The 18,565-nt window shown below is 51.7% G+C and overlaps 1 protein-coding gene across 1 annotated transcript in view; it reads right to left on the reverse strand.

Annotated features, from left to right (window-relative positions):
- Positions 1-18,565, reverse strand: part of P2RX7 (purinergic receptor P2X, ligand-gated ion channel, 7) — a 48,906-nt gene that overhangs the window by 6,963 nt on the left and 23,378 nt on the right. Inside the window, exons 2-8 of the mRNA XM_006894715.1 lie at positions 17,175-17,331; positions 15,967-16,035; positions 13,347-13,419; positions 11,608-11,704; positions 6,954-7,034; positions 5,938-6,067; positions 3,045-3,181 (exon numbers count right to left, since the gene is read on the reverse strand). Coding sequence (XP_006894777.1) covers positions 3,045-3,181; positions 5,938-6,067; positions 6,954-7,034; positions 11,608-11,704; positions 13,347-13,419; positions 15,967-16,035; positions 17,175-17,331 — 744 coding nt within the window. The remainder of the gene's footprint in view (positions 1-3,044; positions 3,182-5,937; positions 6,068-6,953; positions 7,035-11,607; positions 11,705-13,346; positions 13,420-15,966; positions 16,036-17,174; positions 17,332-18,565) is intronic.

Raw genomic sequence — 18,565 nt, forward strand, 5'->3', positions numbered from 1 at the left:
TTCCTGGGTAATGCAAGCAGTTAACACATTTGCCTGCTAACCTTCCTGCTGTGTCCACCCAGGCATGCATGCATCCGTTCATCCAGGCCTGTGTAGGATGGCTTGTCTGGGAGGGTTTATGCTGGACGGTAAGGCCTTGAATTTCTGTAGTCAGGGTCTCATCCAGTGGTTCTTAAACTGAGAGCAAGAGCCACATGAGAAGCCTGTTCAGAAAGCAAAGTCCGAGACCTTGTCCTAAACGGTGTCCTCAGAGGTCCGGGATATTCCTAGGAAGCTGCTTCTCAGCAAAGTTACAGGGTGATTCTGATGCGCTGGTCTGTGGACCGACTTTGAGAACCACCAGACTCTGTCCAAGCTTGTTCTTTTGCGTACACCCCCCTTCTGATGAGGGAGGCCCTGTGGGTTGTACGTGGGCCTGCCCCATTTACACGTGGTCCAGATGAACAGAATCAAATGCTCACTGAACAGGGCCATTCAGCCCTGGGTCTTCCTGTAAAGGACAACATTCCGTAAAGTGATTGTTGTTGTTGGGTGCCATCAAGCCCCCTTGACCCACAGCGACGCACGTGGCAGAGGAGTCCTGCACCATCACGTCTACTAGGCTGTGCTGTTTATGCAAGCAGGTCTCCAGGGGCCCACTGACCTTCTGATTAACAGCCAAGTGAATTGTTGTACCACCAGGGCTCTTTGCTGTGATGGACCATTAACAGTTCCCTACGTTTTGGAAAGTTCTGTGGCCGTTCAACCCTCATATACCTGGCTGATGGGTTCCTACTCAGTGACCTTGGCTAGGATTTGAAAACAGCTTGTCCATTTCCACATTAGATCTCAAGGGTTTCTTTTTGGCTAAATATTTCTTCGTGTGCCCATTCTAAAAGACAAGTACACTAACACTTTGTTCTAAATAATGTACTGTTGCGACCACCTCAGTCCTGTGGAAGGCTCAAATCGCTTCAGGAGCAGATATTCTTAGGCTTAGCTCAGCGAGTCCAAGAGCCTTGCTGATTTTGGAACAGTACATTGCCCTGCATGCATCTGCTGACGGCTAGGAGAGCAGCTGGGAGGGCGTCAGGGGACCACTGATCCTGTCTTTTCTTCTTGCTAATGGCCATCAACCTATTCAACAGAGCCGCAGGGATGAGCAAAGAAAGCCTTACCGAAAACTAGGAGCTGCTTTCAGGGCCCTGCATGACACGCGACTCAGCCAGATGAGGTAAAAAGCCTTTTGTGCCTTGATCAAAGCAGTCTTTAAGTTGAAGGCCTCTAACCCAGATCCCTACTGGACCAGGCAAGTAGCAAAAAGGACTGATGCAGACCAGGCATAAGGCAGTAAGGAGTGGTGAGGACTGTGGCAAACTGCACCTTCTTTCTAAAAGGACCACAGACACTCAGTTCCAGTCAGTTGTTGCCAGGCTGAGTGGGGGCCCAGCATTGTGAAATAACACAAGTTTTCATGAAAAGTAGTTAAGTTTTATGTCCCAGCGTTTGAAACACTGCAGGTCTAAAAACACGAGCACATGTAAAGAATATGTGATGATCTCTCTTTTAGAGGATGAGGACAGATGACTATCGAGAGGCCAGAGTGCATCAAAGGCTGCCAGGGCGGAGTGGGGAGGGGAGGAGTGTGCCTGGTGGAGACTTTACCCTTGGTAGTGGGAAGTGTAGCACTGGCTGGGGGTGCAGTTAGCACAGATCCAGCAAAGTGTCAAGGAGCATTGGCGCACGTGTGGGCGGGGAGAGGCCGCCTGGAGTAGTTAGGCCAGCTGCACGTGTGAGAACAGTACGTGGACCCACTACTGCAGAGCTCCTTCTGACCCCACCGGACAGGGCAGAGCAGGCCCCTCATGGCTCTAGGCTGTGCATTTGTAGATGCAGACAGCCTCATTTTCTCAGCGGGGTGACTGGGGGCTCTGTCAACTGCACTCTTTGTTAGCAGATGGACACTTTAACTGCCGTGCCACCAGGGCTCTTCAGAAATGTGTATCAGCTCGACTGTTAGCTGGTTGCCATTCAGTTGAAGCCTGGTCTTGGCTGAGCTCCAGCCAGTGTCCATGGCTGTGTCCAGGGTCCCCGTCTTTCTCCTGCTGACCGCTGGTTGATTTGAACTGGCAGAGAGGCCCTGCCTCTGGGGGAGCAGTGCAGCTCCTTTCAGACCTGCCACCTGAGCTCTCTGGAAAGGCTCGAGTTGTCATTGCTAAGTGCCATCAAGTCACGTGTGATTCGTGTGGGTGCAGGATACACATTTACTGAAGACACAAGTATAGCTGTTCCTCAGAGTGACCCAAACATGGACTATCTCAGGATGGAGCAACAATGGGCAATTCTTAGACTTTTCTCTATGCTTTTCCCCCCTGCTGTAAAGGAGTTAGGTTTTAAAGAGCAATGATGTAACTTTGAGGACTAAGGTATTCTTGATCAGGCCATGCTATTTGCGATCACTTCATATGCATATGAAAGCTGGAAGGCTGAAGAAGAACTTAAGCCTTTGATTTATGGTGTTGGCAAAGAGTATTGACAATAGCATAATGGCCGGAAGGACAAACAGATCTACTTTGGAAAAGGGACAGTCATGCTTTGAATATATTTCAGGAAGAACTAATCCCTGGAGAAGGACATCATGCCTGGTAAATAGAGGGTCAGTGAAACAGAGGAGGCCTCCCGGGTTGACAGCACGCTCGCAGCAGCAGGCCAGAGCAGCAAGGATTGTGGACATGGTGCTGGCCGGGGCAGGGTCTCGTTCTGCTGAGCATGTACTCCCTGGGAGTGGGGACCAACCCGACACTATCTGACAACAGCAACTGTGATCCTCGAGTTTCCAAACTTTTATCAAGTACAAAGTGTGCTTCTCTGTGTAATAATTAAAGAGGAAAAAAATGGCACAAAAATCCAGCCATGGCCTATTTCCTAGAGGAAGTCTCTTGGGGTCATCTTGTTGCCTTGGGAACCGATGCCTAGTTTCACTGAGTCCTGAGGCTTTTACACCGACCCCTGGAGGCCCCACAGGCCTGCCGCTGGCTGGACCCTGAGCTGCGGGGCCCAGTTACCTGAAGTTGTAGCCAGGGTACAGGGACTCATTGGTGGTTTTGTCGTCAAGGCGACGGAAGCTGTACTTAGGTCTGCAGTGATGGAACCACTTGTCCAGATTGCAGTCCCAGTAGATCTCAATGCCCATGATTCCACCCTGGAGAAGGCAAACAAGTGGTCACTAAGTGCCCTGAGACGTGGGATCACACAGCTACCAGCCAGTTCTCCATGTTGGGTTTTCTACCTCCGACTTGATGGCACTTAACAACAGCATAGAGAGAGATCAGTTGGTCTAGTGGACAGAGAGTGATGCTACCAAGCCAAAGGTGGGCAACTCTAATCTGCCGCCCTCAGCCCTGTTTTTAATTGGTTTTGGTCAAACGTTTTTCTAGGTTGTATAGCCCTGGTCTGTCCACTAGCTCACAGTGGTAACTCGTGGTTGCTGTGATGCTGAACTCTGTGACCCTGATGTGTCCAATGCAATAATGGTTACCCATGGTGGACAGTGTTTGGTGGAGCTCCCCGATTAAAATGCTTGGAAGCAGGAGGGGCATCCACTTCAAAAATAGCTTGCCTCCAGAAACCCTGTGAACTTGGGGAAATGATGGAAGCTATGTAAGTGTCTAGGTCTTTCGTTCATAGGGTCGCTATGAGTCGCTTCTGACTCAACACCACTTAACAACAACAGGGGTGGGCGTGTGGAAGGAAAGATTTGACTTGTAGAAGGACAGGCTTAGTAAATATTTGGAAGCCATATATGAAGTACTATCTAACTTATACAAATATTATGCAACCATCATCAACCCGGCTCCCTGCTCCTCCTGCCATATGGGACATGCTGTCGCTGGAGTTATCCTCCTAGAATACACTGCTCACCAAACCACTCCCTGTAATCAAACATCGTTAACAGCCCCACCGGAGATAAAGGCTGGCCGTGTTAGACTGCAATCTGCACGGTCTTCCGTGATGTAGCTTTTCTGCTCTTTTTCCTAACACATCGTTAGATAAAGCTCTTATGCCAAACTGTCTACACTTATCCCTAAATACATTTCACACTTCTTAAGTCTTAACCCTTGCCCTTTCTCCCAAATAAATGTGCTTCTCACCTATCTTTCTAAATAAGTGCTCACCATGCTCCGAGACCCAGCTCCAGACCATGCTTGACCCTCAGCTATCCCTAACCCACTTGTTACAGGTTAAAGTGTGTCCCCACCCCCTTGCTCGCGTAAAAATATGTAGGAGTCCTAACCCTGGTGCTGTGAGTGTGACCTTATTTGGAAGTACGGTCTTTGAAGATGTTCTCACGAAGGTTAAAATGAGATTCCACTAGTGTAGGCTGAGACCTCATTCTAAATGACTGACTCTATAAAAGACAAGATATAGAGAGACAGGGAGACAAAAAAAAGATGAGCTGCAGATGATTGGAGGCAGACACAGCTGCAAGCTGAAGAACAGGAATTAGCAGGAGTCCCCAGAAGCAAGGAGGAGGCACACGGCAGGGACTCTCAGAGCCTCAGCAGGAATCAGCACCACCAGCGAGCGGGTTCGGCTCCCAGCCTCCAGAACAGACAAAACACACCTTTGTTTTGAAAAAAGCTTTTCCTATTTTGTTAGAGAAAAGCCAAGAAAAGTAATACACCGAGTTTCTCACTCTTAGGGAGCTCCGGTGGTCTAGTCTGCAGGCAGCTGTACTGGGAACCCCAAAGCTGCACCTCTCTGGCGGTTCATATCCACCAGCGACTCTGCAGAAGAACAATGGACAATCTCCTCCTGTGTGATTCTAGCCTCTGAAAACGTGCTAGACGGTCCGCTGTGAGTCAGTTCCAGTTTTATGGCAGTGAGTGTGTTTGATATCACTCACAGGGCTTTTGTGGGACTAGATGAGGTCATGAAGTAAAGTCCTTGGCACCATGCACACGTGTGTGAGACGCTTGTACCAGTGCGAACCCTGTCAGGAAGACCCACTTGGCACTGTCCATCCCTGTGTCAGTGAATTCTAGCTATAGTGTTTGTATCTTCTTCCAGGTGAACTTGGTGGAGCCATGCAGGTGAGGTAGCTTGCTATTAATGTAAGCAAAGTGCTTGAAAATAAGATATATGGGACCCTAATAAGAAAATTGGTCAGCTTTGCCATCCTGTTAGTCTTAAAATGAGCCGTCTTGAGGCAGAAAGGGAGACCTCCTGGCCACTAAGAAGAAGAAAAAAATGGGAGTATACTTCATTCTTTGGACCCAGGATTCCTTTGCTGGGAGCCTGCATGATTCAGGAGACAGAGACCTGTAATATCAAAGACAATGAGAGATGGCAAGAGCCAGAGGCAGAGAAAAGGCAGCAACAAAATTAGGAGCCAGGAGGCTGGCAGAAGATGGCGTGGTGGGCTTTCCAGCTCAAGGAAGGAGAAAGCAGTGTCTGTTAGCCAGAGGCTTGCTGGTGGAGTGAGGAGCCTCCACCACCACTGCCCCAGGGAGCCAGAGCTGGGTGTTTCTGGGCCAAGGCTGACTGGTGGAGTCAGGTGTTTATCAGCAGAACTTAAAGCTTGGTAGCCCTTGCCCACATAGGGCAGAAGCCAGGCCGAGGGACTAAGCGTCAGAGAGAGCGAGCTGCCTACAGGCACGGCAGATAACAGGCAGTCTTGAGTGAAGGGCTGTATCTGAGCCTGTTGATCTGAAGCTGGAATCTGTTACTTCCCTACGAAACTTTAGAACTGTAAGTGTGGTCCGTGAGTTGTGTGTGGCAGAGAGAGAGAGTACAGTGGAAGGGAAAATTGGTGTGAGAATTGATGAGAGAGATGAGGCTCCCCTGACCCCTCCCTCACAGGGTGCTGATAATGAGGCCGCCTCCTCATCACGCGGTCAGAGGCGGCCGGACACCACCACACGTGTTTATGATCCGCCATCCGAAGGCACAACTGACCTTGATTGCCACATCTGAAAAGTTATCTCCTGTTTCTCGGAAGATATCTCCCAGTCGGAAAATGGGACATTGTGGATTCAGAGTCTTGTTAAAGGTGCAAGAGATGTTAAAACCTGGCAAGATGTTTCTCCTGCAAGGAAAAAAAAACACCAAACCCACAAGTGCACAAACATCTCTGTTGGAAGGTGGGATACTTCTCTTCATAGCAGCAATCCAGTGTGCATCCGGGCTCCAGGAAGCCCCCAGTGGTCCCCCCTCCTGAGAGTCCCACACCTACACAGTCCCACAGTCCTCTCCTGCATCATTCCAAGGCGGGAGGAAGCGATGGCATATCACCTCTGGGAAAGGTGAGAAGAGACTGTATCGTCTCTTTAAAAAGGCCAGATACACTGGACCAGTTGACACTGGAGGAACTGCTGAGATTACCGCCCCTAGATAGTCTTTCAAATTTGAACTGAAACCACTCTCCAGTTCACCTTCCAACTAAAGAACAGATTGGCTCATGAAATTAACACTATCATTCCTGAGACCAAATGGTCAACAGACCCTAGAATGCAGATGCGAGAGGAGGCGGGGAAACTGAATTAACAGAAGTGGAACAACCAGAATGGAAAGAATGAGAATGTTGCCACATTGTGAACAATGAAACCAGTGTTGTTGGATGACATGTGTGCATGGTCTCGTGTGGTCTCTCCATTGCTTGTGCTGCCTCTTCCGAATCACTCCGGGGGCAGCCAGCTGCCATGTGGCCGTCATGTTGTGGGATGTGCAGGTGGCCATTGGGAGAGGCCTGTGTGGTGAAGGACTGATCCCCACTTCCAGCCACCACGTGAGGGTGCCTGGAGATGACGGCAGCCCTTTGGATGGCATGACTGCCACCTGAGAAATCTAGAGCCTCCACGACCCAGCAAAGGCGTTCTCAGATTCCCAGCCCACAGACGTTGTGGTAACAAAGGCAGTGTTGCTGCCGGGTGTCGGGGTGATTCCTTCTCTGGCCGGGCCTGCTGGGTACTTACGTGGTGTAGTTGTGGCCGGGGAAGTCGATATTGTTCTTGATGAGCACAGTGAAGTTCTCGGCACTCTCCAGGAGGGCGGGCCTGAGACAGAGGAGGAGAAGGGGATAGAGAGGCCGCAGCGACTGAGGAAGCCTGTCCGTCCCAGTGGACCAGGGGGCCTCTGGTTCCTCTCTTGAGACTAGAGGCAAGGAGCTGTGCTCCACTCAAAGGTGCCAGGTTTGGATCCACCACCGGGGAGAGATGGGCAGTCTTCTCTTGTTCCACACACAGCCTCTAAAACCCCTCTAAAAACCCTGTGGGGTCAGCTGTGGACCGGTTCAAACTCAGTGGCACACACAGCAGTCACAGCAGTGGGCAACACCCTACAGTTTCCCCCAAACTTCCCGAGTGGTTTCCAGGAAGGTTCCCTTCCGGCCTGAGTCCCCGTCAGCACTGACTCTGATGCTTCTCACATGCTAACGTGCTGTTTATGGGGGTTCACTGTTATCCTGGCTTAAGCACCAGCTCTCCAGGGAGCGTGAAGTCCAAACCAGCGGAGCCCCGATGTGTGGCCCTTTCTGACTGTGATGTACTTGTTCCACTGTGACTGATTTCAGGCTGCCAAGAGGTCACTGCGCTCAGAGTTGGGGAGGGATGAGACTCATCGGCTCAGAATAATAGCACTCGGCTCCCGCGCGTCTTCAGTTCCCATGAGGCCTGGAGCGCCTGCAGCCTGACTGACACAGGCGTTTGTCCTCCCGGCCTTCCCAGCTGGCGGCACAGGGCCACACAACACCCACAGCCAAACCCGCCACACTCGAGTGGATTCCAACCCGCACAGCACAGAGATGCTCAGTGTGGGCTGCTGTTGTGTACTGAGTGGGTCCCCACCGCAGGGACCCCACAGGACACAGCTGGGCGGCCCCGTGGCGTTTCCTAGGCCGTGTGTATTGATGAGAGTGACTAGCAGGCCTTTTTCCTAGGAATGGCTCTGGGGTTTGAACTGCCGACCTTTTGATTAGCAGTCACATGCTAACTGTTGTAACTGTTGTGCTGCCAGGGCTGCTTCTCTGGTGAGTAAGTCAGCTCTTCTGAGGAGGTGCTGAGTGTTGAGAATTCCTTGTATGTTGTTGTGTTGTGTTATAAGCCCAACTCATAACTGACTCCCCAGTGGTTTTTCTGAGGCTAAAACGTGCATGGTAGGAAATTGCCCGTCATTTTTCCCCATGGAGCAGCTGGTGGATTCGAACTGCCTGCCTTTGCGTTAGCAGTGCGACTCCCTCTAGGCCGCCAGAGCTTCCCGTGCATTGTTGTTGTGTACTTTCAAGTTAGAGATGACTCCTAGCTGACCATCCAGTGGGTTTTCAGAGACAGAAATCACACAGGAGGAGACGTCCCATCATTCTCACATAGAGCAGCCTGGTCGATTTGAACCGTGTGCCTTTTCAATGCATTGTTCTTGTTATGTGCCATCGAGTCACCTGCGACTCCTAGCGACCCTGTGTACAACAGCCCTAAACTCTGCTCTGTCCTGTGCCAATCTCACCATCTCCAACACACCTAGCCCCATTACCCCAGTGACTGAATCAGTTCACCTTATCGAGGGTCTTCCTCTCCTGCGCTGTCCCTCCCCCCTCCCAAGCATGATGTCCATCTTGCAGCATGTCCAAAGTATGTCAGACAAAGCTTCAGAATCCTTGCCTCCGAGGAGCAGCCTGGGAGTGTGAATTTATACTAAAGGAAATCTATCCAAGCAAGCAGCCATCTATCCATTCATTCACTTATTCACCACACACAGGGCACAGTGACGGAAGCCAAGGGCAGAGCAATGACCAGGGGGTCAGAGATGGTCCTTGGGAGTTGACACTTTTAAAGATGGCGTGAACGCAGCACGGAGAAGCAAGCTTTAGTGTTTCTGAGGCAGCTGGCCTGGTGCAGCTGAGAAGGTGGCAGATCTGCGCTGGGAGTAGCAGTGAGAAAGGAGCGAGAGTATTTGGAAGAAGGTCCAGGAGTGGTCTGCCTCTTCTTCTCAGGCCTCCTTGCTTCAGTCCTGTCTGAGGTGGAGCTGTGGAGACCAGGGTCATTTTCCCCTGTCTGGAATCCATTCTCCTTTCGGAAAGTCATGCCTCAGTTTCCTCCTCCTTGGTTGTAGCCCCTCAATTTCTGGAGAGACCTGCCTCCCAGAAAGCACATCTGGTAGATCATCTGTCTCCTGCTGGGCCAAAGACTTGAGTGAGACGGACTCAGAGTGAGACGGACCCAGCCAGTGCGCGCGGCAGGGTAGCAGAGATGAGGCAGGTTCCTAGGGTCCTTATGCATCGTACTGAACTCTGTGGCCCCTGGAAGCCACTACAATGGCCTGCCCACCCGGCAGCCTCTGGGGAGGCCGTGACTCAGGTCCTGGTTGCAATGAGGACAGTGGTAGATGGTTTCATCACTCAGGTCAGTGAGACAATTTCAGGGCTCATGTAAGAACGGCTGACAATGCTCATTTCCTGCAGAGATTTTTAGTAGTAAAGAGCATGTCAGGAGCCCTGGTGGCACAGTGGATGAAGCTTTGGGATACTAAACAAAAGGGCAGAGGTTTGAACCCATCGGCTGCCCTAAGGAGGACGGGTAGAGTCTGCTTCTGCAGAGACTGCGCCCTTGGAGGCCCCTTGGGACGATTCTAAAGGGTTGCAACGAGTCAGAATTGACTCAGTAACACTAGCAGTGTTGTGTGCAGGATGCTGAATTGCTATCCAAAAGGTCTGGGGTTCAAATCCACCAGCGACTCTGAAAGAGAAAGATAAACATTTGCCTCCTGTTCGATTTATAGTCCCAGAAACCCAGTGCACGGTCAGCTATTAGACAGAACCAAGCCATTGACAAGGAGTTTTGAACTTGATGGTGTGAGAACAAAAATGGAAGAGAGAGTAGCTGGGAGTTAAAGAGGAGGAGATGGGGAATATGAACCTTGATGGCATCGTGCAAAGCCTGGATCAGACCTTGCTTGAAGCCAGGACCCCTCACTTCCTCATTTACAAGAGTAAAAACAGTACCCTATTTTTAATGGCAAAAGTAAGTTGAATTTCTATCACTTGCATTGGAAAAAAAGAGACAGTCGAAACCTTCCCTCTGTCTAACACCTGCTGCGTGCCATGTTCTCTGGCCCAAGCACGCTCTAAACCCACGCTTCCTGGGCAACACGCAGAGGCTGCAGACAGGGCCCTGAAATGTCAGGGATCACAGTCCGTTTTCCGCTCAGGATGTACGTCCCTCCATCTGGAAACAGCCCTCTGTCCAGATCCTAAAGAGCCCTGGTCACCGTGGGCCAAGCATGGGCCACTTGCCAGAAGGTCAGTAGTCCAAGCCCACCAGCTGCCCCGTGGGCGAGAGGTGCTACCATCTGCTTCCCTAGAGACCTGCGGCCTTAGGGACCCCACGGGGCAGCTCGGGTTGTGAGCGACCTGAGGGTGGGGGTTTGGGTTTTTGGCCCATGTTCACCTCTTTTCTGTTAGACTACGGGGGCCTCGGGGTCAGCTCCCTATCTGGGCTTTCATGTCTTTTACGTAAGATTTTTAGCACAGTCTCTTGCCATAGCCGTGTGGGAATCACATCTCTGGTAGGGTTACAGCTGCATGCTAATAGATTTGTTGAGTCGGTGATTAGTGTCTCGTCTTCTGTCCGCTCACACGTCACATGAGACGGCTGATGTTCAGGGAGTGGCTTATCTAAGAGCACGTGGAAAACGTAGCCCGGGACCAGCATGCTGGAAGTGCAGGTGGTGGCTGGGGGTGACTGGCACAGCTGACACAGGGACAGGTGACATGAGGTGGACATGTGTTGCCCAGGCTGGGCTTCCAGGCCCCGGACAGTCCCTTCTGGGACGGTTTCTCCCCTGAGCAAGAAAAGCAGCTGGAACACAGCTGGTTCTGACAGCTGACCCTCCATTGAGTTTCTGGGGCCGTAAAGCAAACAGGAGGCAAATGTTTCTCTCTCTTTCAGAGCGGCTAGTGGATTTGAACCCCAGACCTTTCAGATAGCAGTGCAGCACCCTGCACACTACACCACCAGTGTTACTGAGCTGAGTCTGACTCCTTGCAGCCTGTTAGGAGTAAGATCTTTAATGACTGAGAGGCGGTGATGTTGCCTAGTGACCCACCCTGCCATCAGGGACCTTTGCTGGAATCTTCTAGAAGCCACGTGAAGGTGATCTTATCTTTACATCATCATCCTCTCCTCAGTGGCCCTGAGTTACGTTGGTCTAGAACTTTCCTGCTGTCCATGGGAGTCACAGGACACATAGGACTAGGTAAACGAAGTTAGAGGAAAAATCATTTTCTCAGTCACAGTGGTCACATTTCCAGTGCTCAGTAACCATATGCAGCTAGAGGCTGCCTTACCGGACAGCACAGGTCCAGAGCGTTCTCTTCCTGGGGCTGAGGTCTGTTAAACAGAGCTGGCCTAGGACTGTCACACTGCTAGGAGCAGTTAGTCTTCATGTGTGCCCCTGGGGATGCCTGCACAGGTGTGCCTGTGTGTGTCTGCGGGTTATGTCCACATGTGTCTGTGTGAATTTGCGCACGCGCGTGTGTGTGTGTGTGATTGGACTAATGAGGGAAGGAAAGGTCTGAGCAGCGCTGACCAACTCTCCACTGAGGGCCACCACGTCTGTCCCCATCATGCCACTCACCGGGGCGCTTCTTCCACTGCCTCGATGGGGCACCAGGCGGACACTTCACAGGTTTTCACAGTAGATTTGTACTGTATGCACCGTCCAGTCTGGACTCCTGTAGGGATCAAGGGGTGTAGACACAACAGTGTGAAAGAGAAGAAACTTCCAGAAGGCAGACAGTCAGCCACACTTGAACACGACTGCTCCTGACTTCAGGCAGGCACCTCAGTGTCCCACATCCCCATCCCAATCACAGGTGTATGGGGAGGGGGGGCATTAAACAGCCGAGCAATAGAAGGTTTTCTAAATAAGAGCCAAGAGACCCCAAAAAATGAAGGCAGGGACTCAAATAGGTCCTTGCGTGCCGGTGTTGATGGCAGCGCACTTCACAGTGGTCAGCAGGTGGAAGCAACCCAAATACCCGCCAGAAACATAGAAACAAGCACACGCGGTACATCCACACCGAGGTCTGCTCCATGCTGTGCGGTGGGTGAGCCGTGAGCGCATCATGCCGAGTAAAGTAGGTCAGATGTGAGGGGCGACACACGGCGTGAGCACACTCACATGAAACAGCTGGACTAGACAGAGTTAGAGACAAAAAATACACTCGTGGTTGGGGGCCGATGGGAACTAGGGGGTGAAAACGTTTCATGACGCACATACTTAATATTATGTAGTTGCCCACCTCCACGTGGCTGAAAGGACAGCTTTTCTGTTACGTAGGTGACCCTGGAGCAGTGCGGATCTGGAGTGCACAGGCCCAATTAGAAGTGGACTTTCCACTCTTGTTATTTCGGTGAGCTCAGATGTTGTAAGTGCCTGTAGTTTAAGTCTTTGTTGTTGAAGGTCAACTGAATATATTTTGCGGCAGGAAAATGTCAAGAAGACTTCAGAGCCTCTGAAGGGGCTTTAAAAAATTTTATTATTTTTTGTGTGTGTACCATCAAATTGGATCTGACTGGTACAGGAGGAGATTGCCCCTCCTTCTCCAGCAGAGCATCTGGTGGATTCGAACTGCGTACCCCTAGGATTGCAGTACAGCTTCTTGCCACTAGGCCACCAGAGCTCCCCTATTTCTTCTTCTTTTAAATAAGAAGACAAAGTGCCCTAGAAAGGAGCTATGTAGGTGCACTATCTGGCTTGGTTTGGTGAGATGAGACCCAGGCTTCTTGAATGGACAACTGAGTTCCCAGGTACGTTCCAGGGGAGCACAGAGTCCTGGTACACATGCTGGGTCTTCCTGGAACCTCATAATACTAACAGATTTTTAGGGAGTGAGGTTTATCTGGATAGTAACTAGTGTTAAAATTATTTCCACGTCAACTCAAGGTGCATGATTATGACATAAATGCAATACATGCCTTAGTGAACTAAAACAAGAGACATTGTGTGGAAGTTCTGCAGATTACTATAGAATTGCTCCCAGGGACTCAGGGGCAGCTGGGGTGATGACACCCCTAGGGTGATGGACATGTTCCTTAACCTTTGGGGATAACATGGGGAGCAGTTTAGAGTCACTATGTGATGCGTCTGCCAGGCAGAACCCTGAGCCCGCTCTGTCTGTTAGGCTCAGAGGAGCCCTTGGCTGGGGCTTGGGCGGCAGGCCTGTGGTCCCGGGGGACAGAGCTGCGCCACACACAGCTTGCCTGTGGCTTGGTGGTGGCAGAATGAGTGGGAGAGCTGACGCTGGCATCGTGAGTGTCACCACGATGCCCGTCCATCCCACACCAGGCCTCAGGAAAGGAGACAGAGGGTACCTTTGCTTTGGGGGTCCATCCATCCTTTTTTACAACTCCGGTCACTGGAGCAGATTGTCCGAGGGGTGGGGAACTGCAGAAAGATGGGAGGGGGTTGCAAACAGAGACAGCATTAGAGACAGGCTACTGTGTCCACCAGGGGCCTGTGCACAGTGGCCACACAACAGCCGACACACAAGAGCCCAAAGCAGAAACAACCCATGTCCATCAACAGGTGAAGGAATAAACAGTGCACCCATGGAATAGTTATTGTTGGGTGCCGGCAATCTGAACTAACCCATAACTGACCCTCCAGAGGGTTTTCAGAGTTAGTAAATGGCCCGAGAGGAGACTGCCCATCCTTCTCCCACGGAGCAGCTGGTGGATTCAAACTCGCATACCTTTGGGATTGCAGCTCAGCTTCTTACCACTAGGCCACTTGAGCTCCCACTTGTCATTATGGGATAGTTGTTGTTGTTGTTATGTGCCATTGAGTTGCCTGCACTTCATAGCAACCCTGTGTACAACATCCCTAAACCCTGCTCTGTCCTGTACCAACCTCACCATCTCCAAGACACCTACCCCCATTACTCCAGTCACTGAATCAATCCATCTCATAGAGGGTATCCCTCTCCTGTGCTGTCCCTCCACCCTCCCAAGCATGACGTCCCTCTCCAATTACTGGTCCCTCCTTGCAGCGTGTCCCAAGTATGTCAGATGAAGCCTCAGAATCCTTGTCTCCAAGGAGCAGCCTGGTTTAACCCTCTCCAGGATGAACCTGTTCTCCTAGCAGTCCATGGTATATTCAGTACTCTTCTGCAGCACTTCAGCTCAAAGGCATCAGTTCTCCTTCATCTCTAGTCGTTGCCCAGCTCTCTGACACATAGCAAGTGATAGTAGTTAGTCATAAAGAGAAATCAAGTCCTGGTGCATGCTGCCAGATGGAGAAACCTTGAAACACATGCTGGTCACAGAAGGTCATGTAGGATCCTGTTCATACGGAATGTCCGTCTGTAGGAGACAAATCTGAGCGGGGAGGAAGTAGATGTGTCTTAGCCTGGAGCTGAGGAGAGGGGGGATGGGAGTGACCACTAAGAGGTGCTGAGGGTCTTGTAGGGTGAGGAACATGTTCTGGAATTAAAGACGCTTTGCAGCTCTGTAAATTTACTGAAAATCCAGTGGACCAGATACTTTAACGTAGTGAGTTTTATGGCCTGGTATTCATATTTTAACAAAAATATAAAGAACTAGAAATTTTGAAATGGTGTCACGGACGCTTTTGGAGACAGCTCTCAGGACGGAGAGCAGGTGGGCTGGCCCAAGAAGCTCCGTGGCTGCAGAGTGCGTGGGGCGCACGTAGACCAGCGTTCAGGAAGGTGGACATGAGGAAGGCGGGCCTGTGGCATGAGCAAACAGCCCGTCTCTGTCCAGAGGCGGAGAAGCAGAGGCCTTTCACCACGGCGCCTACCCTTGCGTTTTCTTTGTGGAAATCTGAAGATGGTGCTGGGGTCGAGCCGCTCCTTGTCCTCTCTGCGGTGCCTAGCGTTTCCAGGGGTTCATGGGGAGGCCCCACGGCTGGCTGGGCTCAGGCACAACTGTGTTTGCTGGTGGCTGCACTGGTGTCTAACTGAGCGACCTTGGCCAGGTCACATTCTCTGAGTTCCCATAAAAGGAGGAGGAACAGGGTGAGGTCTGTCCTACTTAATGGCTCTGAGCGTGGAGTTAAGAGAAGGGGGTTGGCATGTAGCTTTAGGCCAGTATGGGGACTGAGGTGGCTCAGCGGGGGGTTCTCACCTCATGCGGAGGCTCAGATTTGGGGGGGCAGTGGACTGTGAGAGGAGCAGACATAAAGACTTCGCACGTGCACTAGGGGCCAGAGAGGTGGCACCGTGGGCTAAGCATTGGGCTGCTAGGTAGGAGGTCAGGGACTCCTCAAGATGGGACAGTCTGCTTGTATAAAGATGTGCAGCCTGGGAACCCAGCGGGACAGCTCTGCTCTGCCCTCTGGGGTCACTGTGAGTCGGAAGTGATCCGGCAGCGTTGGGCTGGCCAGTGTGCAGAGGCCAGGATTGTGAAGTGAGCAAGCTCGAACTGCTTTGTGGTGCTCCCAGCACTGGCCCTGTGAACATCCTCCGGGAGCTCTTGGTAGGAAACGCAGGGAACGAGGGCACCAGCCTTCTAACCCTGGTGTTGCCTCCAGCTAGCTGTGTGTCCTTGGGGAAGTGACATAACCTCTCTGAACCTGTGTTCTGATCCTGAAAACAAGGCAAGCAGTGCTGTCACCCTCTTGAAGTTGTGAGACTTCACGGACATGTTGGCCCGTGCCAACTCCCAGGATCATGCTGTGGGGAGCTGCTCTTGGGACCGAGGGACGGGGGACCCCAGGCTGCAGAGAGTGTTGCTGTGTCCTCTCCTCCTTCCATGGCCAGCAGTTCAAACTCACCAGCTGTTCCGTGGGAGAAAGAGTAGTTGCCCACTACTGCATGGGGTTCAGCCTCGGGGCCCCCGAGTCTATGAGCAGGCCCCGGGTTTGGTTTTCCATTTAATCCATCTCAGGCCCCACTTCGAAAGCCTCTGGCCCTTACTGCCTCCATGAACTCTTGCCCCTCATCTAACTCTCACCACCCCAGACCCTCCTTACCTCAGGACAGAGCCCTTGAACCTGACCTTCTGTCTTGAGATAGTTTGTCATGACAAAGAAGGAGTTTGCCTGCAGAGAAAAAGCAAGAAGGAAAAATCTGGGCCTTTCTAATAGAACCACTTAATCATAATACCCCAGCTCACTGGGTCCCCAGGGCGCACCTGCCCACTCTCCTAAACTTCAGTTTAGAAATTAGGGTCTCAGAGCAGCTCAAAGGATGCCGGGGGCTTAATATCAAAGCTGTGTGAGCCGCCCGCTGTGCCAAGGGGGAGCAGGGAACATGCCAACTGATTGCGTATTCATTTTCCATGCCAACTTCAAAAGCAGCCTTTTCATTTTTCTGACAGAGTAAAATCCTATTAAATTGAAACTCCAGGGACCTGGGGAGGTGGAGGTGGAGGAGCGTGGGCTGCATCTGAGCGTTGTTGAGATTAGCTAGCATTTTAATTGAAGGGCAATAGGGCAGCCCCCCACCTGGGAGAAGGCTGGAGATGCTGATGGCCTGTGCTTAGAACTAGCACAGCTTCCTTCTTGGTTTGGGTTTGCAAAGCTTGGGTATGAGGGCTTTGCAAAGCCTTCAGCTCCCCAGGCTGCAAATAAGACCTTTGAGCCCTCCCTCCCCTCCCTCTGATCTTTCCTATTTTCAACAACCCTCTACCCCCACCCCCGCCTTTAATGTTTCCTGTGCACAAGTTTCATTTTCTTTTCTTGCAGATTTTTACTTTCTAACAGCCCTTTCTCAGCCATTGCGCTTCTCCTCTCCTTGTCATCTGTCTTCTTTCTTTGTGCAGATAAGGTCCCATATCCCGGTTGGCTGGTCCCAGGGAAACAGGACTGCATTTTCAATGAGAAGGCCCCTCCCCAATAGTGGGTTGGTGCCCTCGCTCCCTGGGGGTGACTGGAATGCTTTTTGTCCTAAGTCTGGACAGAGTTTGCTGACTTGAGGGCCTTACTTGCAAAAAGCCACATATAAACCACGTGTGTGTGGATCAGATTGTGTTCAGAATGCACCGGACTCGCTGCTATTTTGAGAAACCCTGGAGGATTTGCTAAAGTAGCGAATCATCCCCCTCTGAGCTGTTGGGTCTGACCCAGTTTTACAATTTTAGGTTTTTCTCAGTTGGGATTTTCACAGGACTGTTTGAAGGTTGGCTCCAAGCCTCAGGGGCGGGTGTGGGACAGAGAGCTGGATGCAGACAGGCGCTCACCTGCAGAGGGAAGGTGTAATCCGCAGTGTCAAAGATTCTCTTCACTCCGTTCTCGGTGACCTCCTCCGTCACAGCCGCGATCCCCTTCACCTTGGTGTGCACAGAGCTGATGACATTCTCTTTCTCTTGGTACAGCTTGTCTTTGACCAGGGCAAAGCTAGAATGACAGGAGACACCCAGGGTTTGGTGGAGGGAGGCACGAGGCTGTGGTTTTGGGGACGGCCTCCTTTAAAATCCTAGCTCTGCTGGGTGACTCTGGGCAAGTGACTTAGCTTTTCTATGTCTCGCTTTTCTCGTCTGCAAAATGGGAATACCGGTCATTCCTGCCTCCTGGGGTTGACGTGAAGGTTAAATGATGTATGTATGCAAACTCCTTAGCTCTGTACCTGACACATGCATGTGTTGACTCTTGCCCTCAGCTCAGCCACTGATATTACCCGACACCAAGTGCCAAACCCACTGCACTCGAGGGGGTTCCGACTCAGCAGCCCTGTAGAACAAAGTAGGGACCGGAGGGTGTCCAGGACTGTACTGAAGCAGGCTGACCCCGTTCTCCCATGACGTGTCGCGGCGGCCGAGCTTGCACTGCAACCCCTGCTGGCAGCCAGGCCCTCTAACGACTGCTCCGCCTGGACAGCCAGCCCCTGCCTGGTCACCAGCTTTGGCCTGGGGCTCAGTGACGTGGCAGCATTTTCCTGTCTACGATATGCAGCTAGGTCAGCCATCTGCTTTCCAGAAACACCCTCCTGGCCGGCTTCGAGCACTTGGTAGGGTAAGCACCAGATGGCTAGCCAGAGGAGAAGTTCCGGTGGCCTCGTGGTAAGGAGTTGCACTGCCGTCCCAAAGACAGGCAGTTCAAATCCAACAGCCGCTGGGTGTGAGAAAGATGGGCAGTCTCCTCCCATGCAGTTTACAGCCACTGAATGCCCATTGAAGGGTCAGCTATGAGTCACATCTGACTTGACGGCATACGACAACAACCACCACCAACTACAACAAAGCAAAAAGCTGATAGTGCAAACCCACCTGGATGCACGTGGGATACAGACCCGGGTACCTGCTCCCGAAAGGTGGCAGCTTTAAAAGCCCTGCAGAGCTGCTCTCTCCTGCACACACTGGGCTTTTAGGAGTCAGAATTGACTTCACAGCCACCGGCAGCTACAACACTGTGTGCCAGCACCTTCCTATGGATTCCCTCCTGTAATCTCCTCTCTTTCGTAGTGAGAGAATGGGCCCAGAGAGGTGAAGGGAAGTGGCCAAGGTCACCAGCTACAACTGAGGTCTGTGTTCAGTCTTCCTTACCCCAGAGATGGACTCCTCAGCCATGTCTCACTTGTTATGCATGCCTTAGCTCTGCCTCTGGTCCCCTGACTCGTGGTCAGTTCATGCCT

Source organism: Elephantulus edwardii, unplaced genomic scaffold (assembly GCF_000299155.1).
Source record: "Elephantulus edwardii isolate Elephantulus edwardi_28Jun2011 unplaced genomic scaffold, EleEdw1.0 scaffold00148, whole genome shotgun sequence".
NCBI lineage: Eukaryota > Metazoa > Chordata > Mammalia > Macroscelidea > Macroscelididae > Elephantulus > Elephantulus edwardii.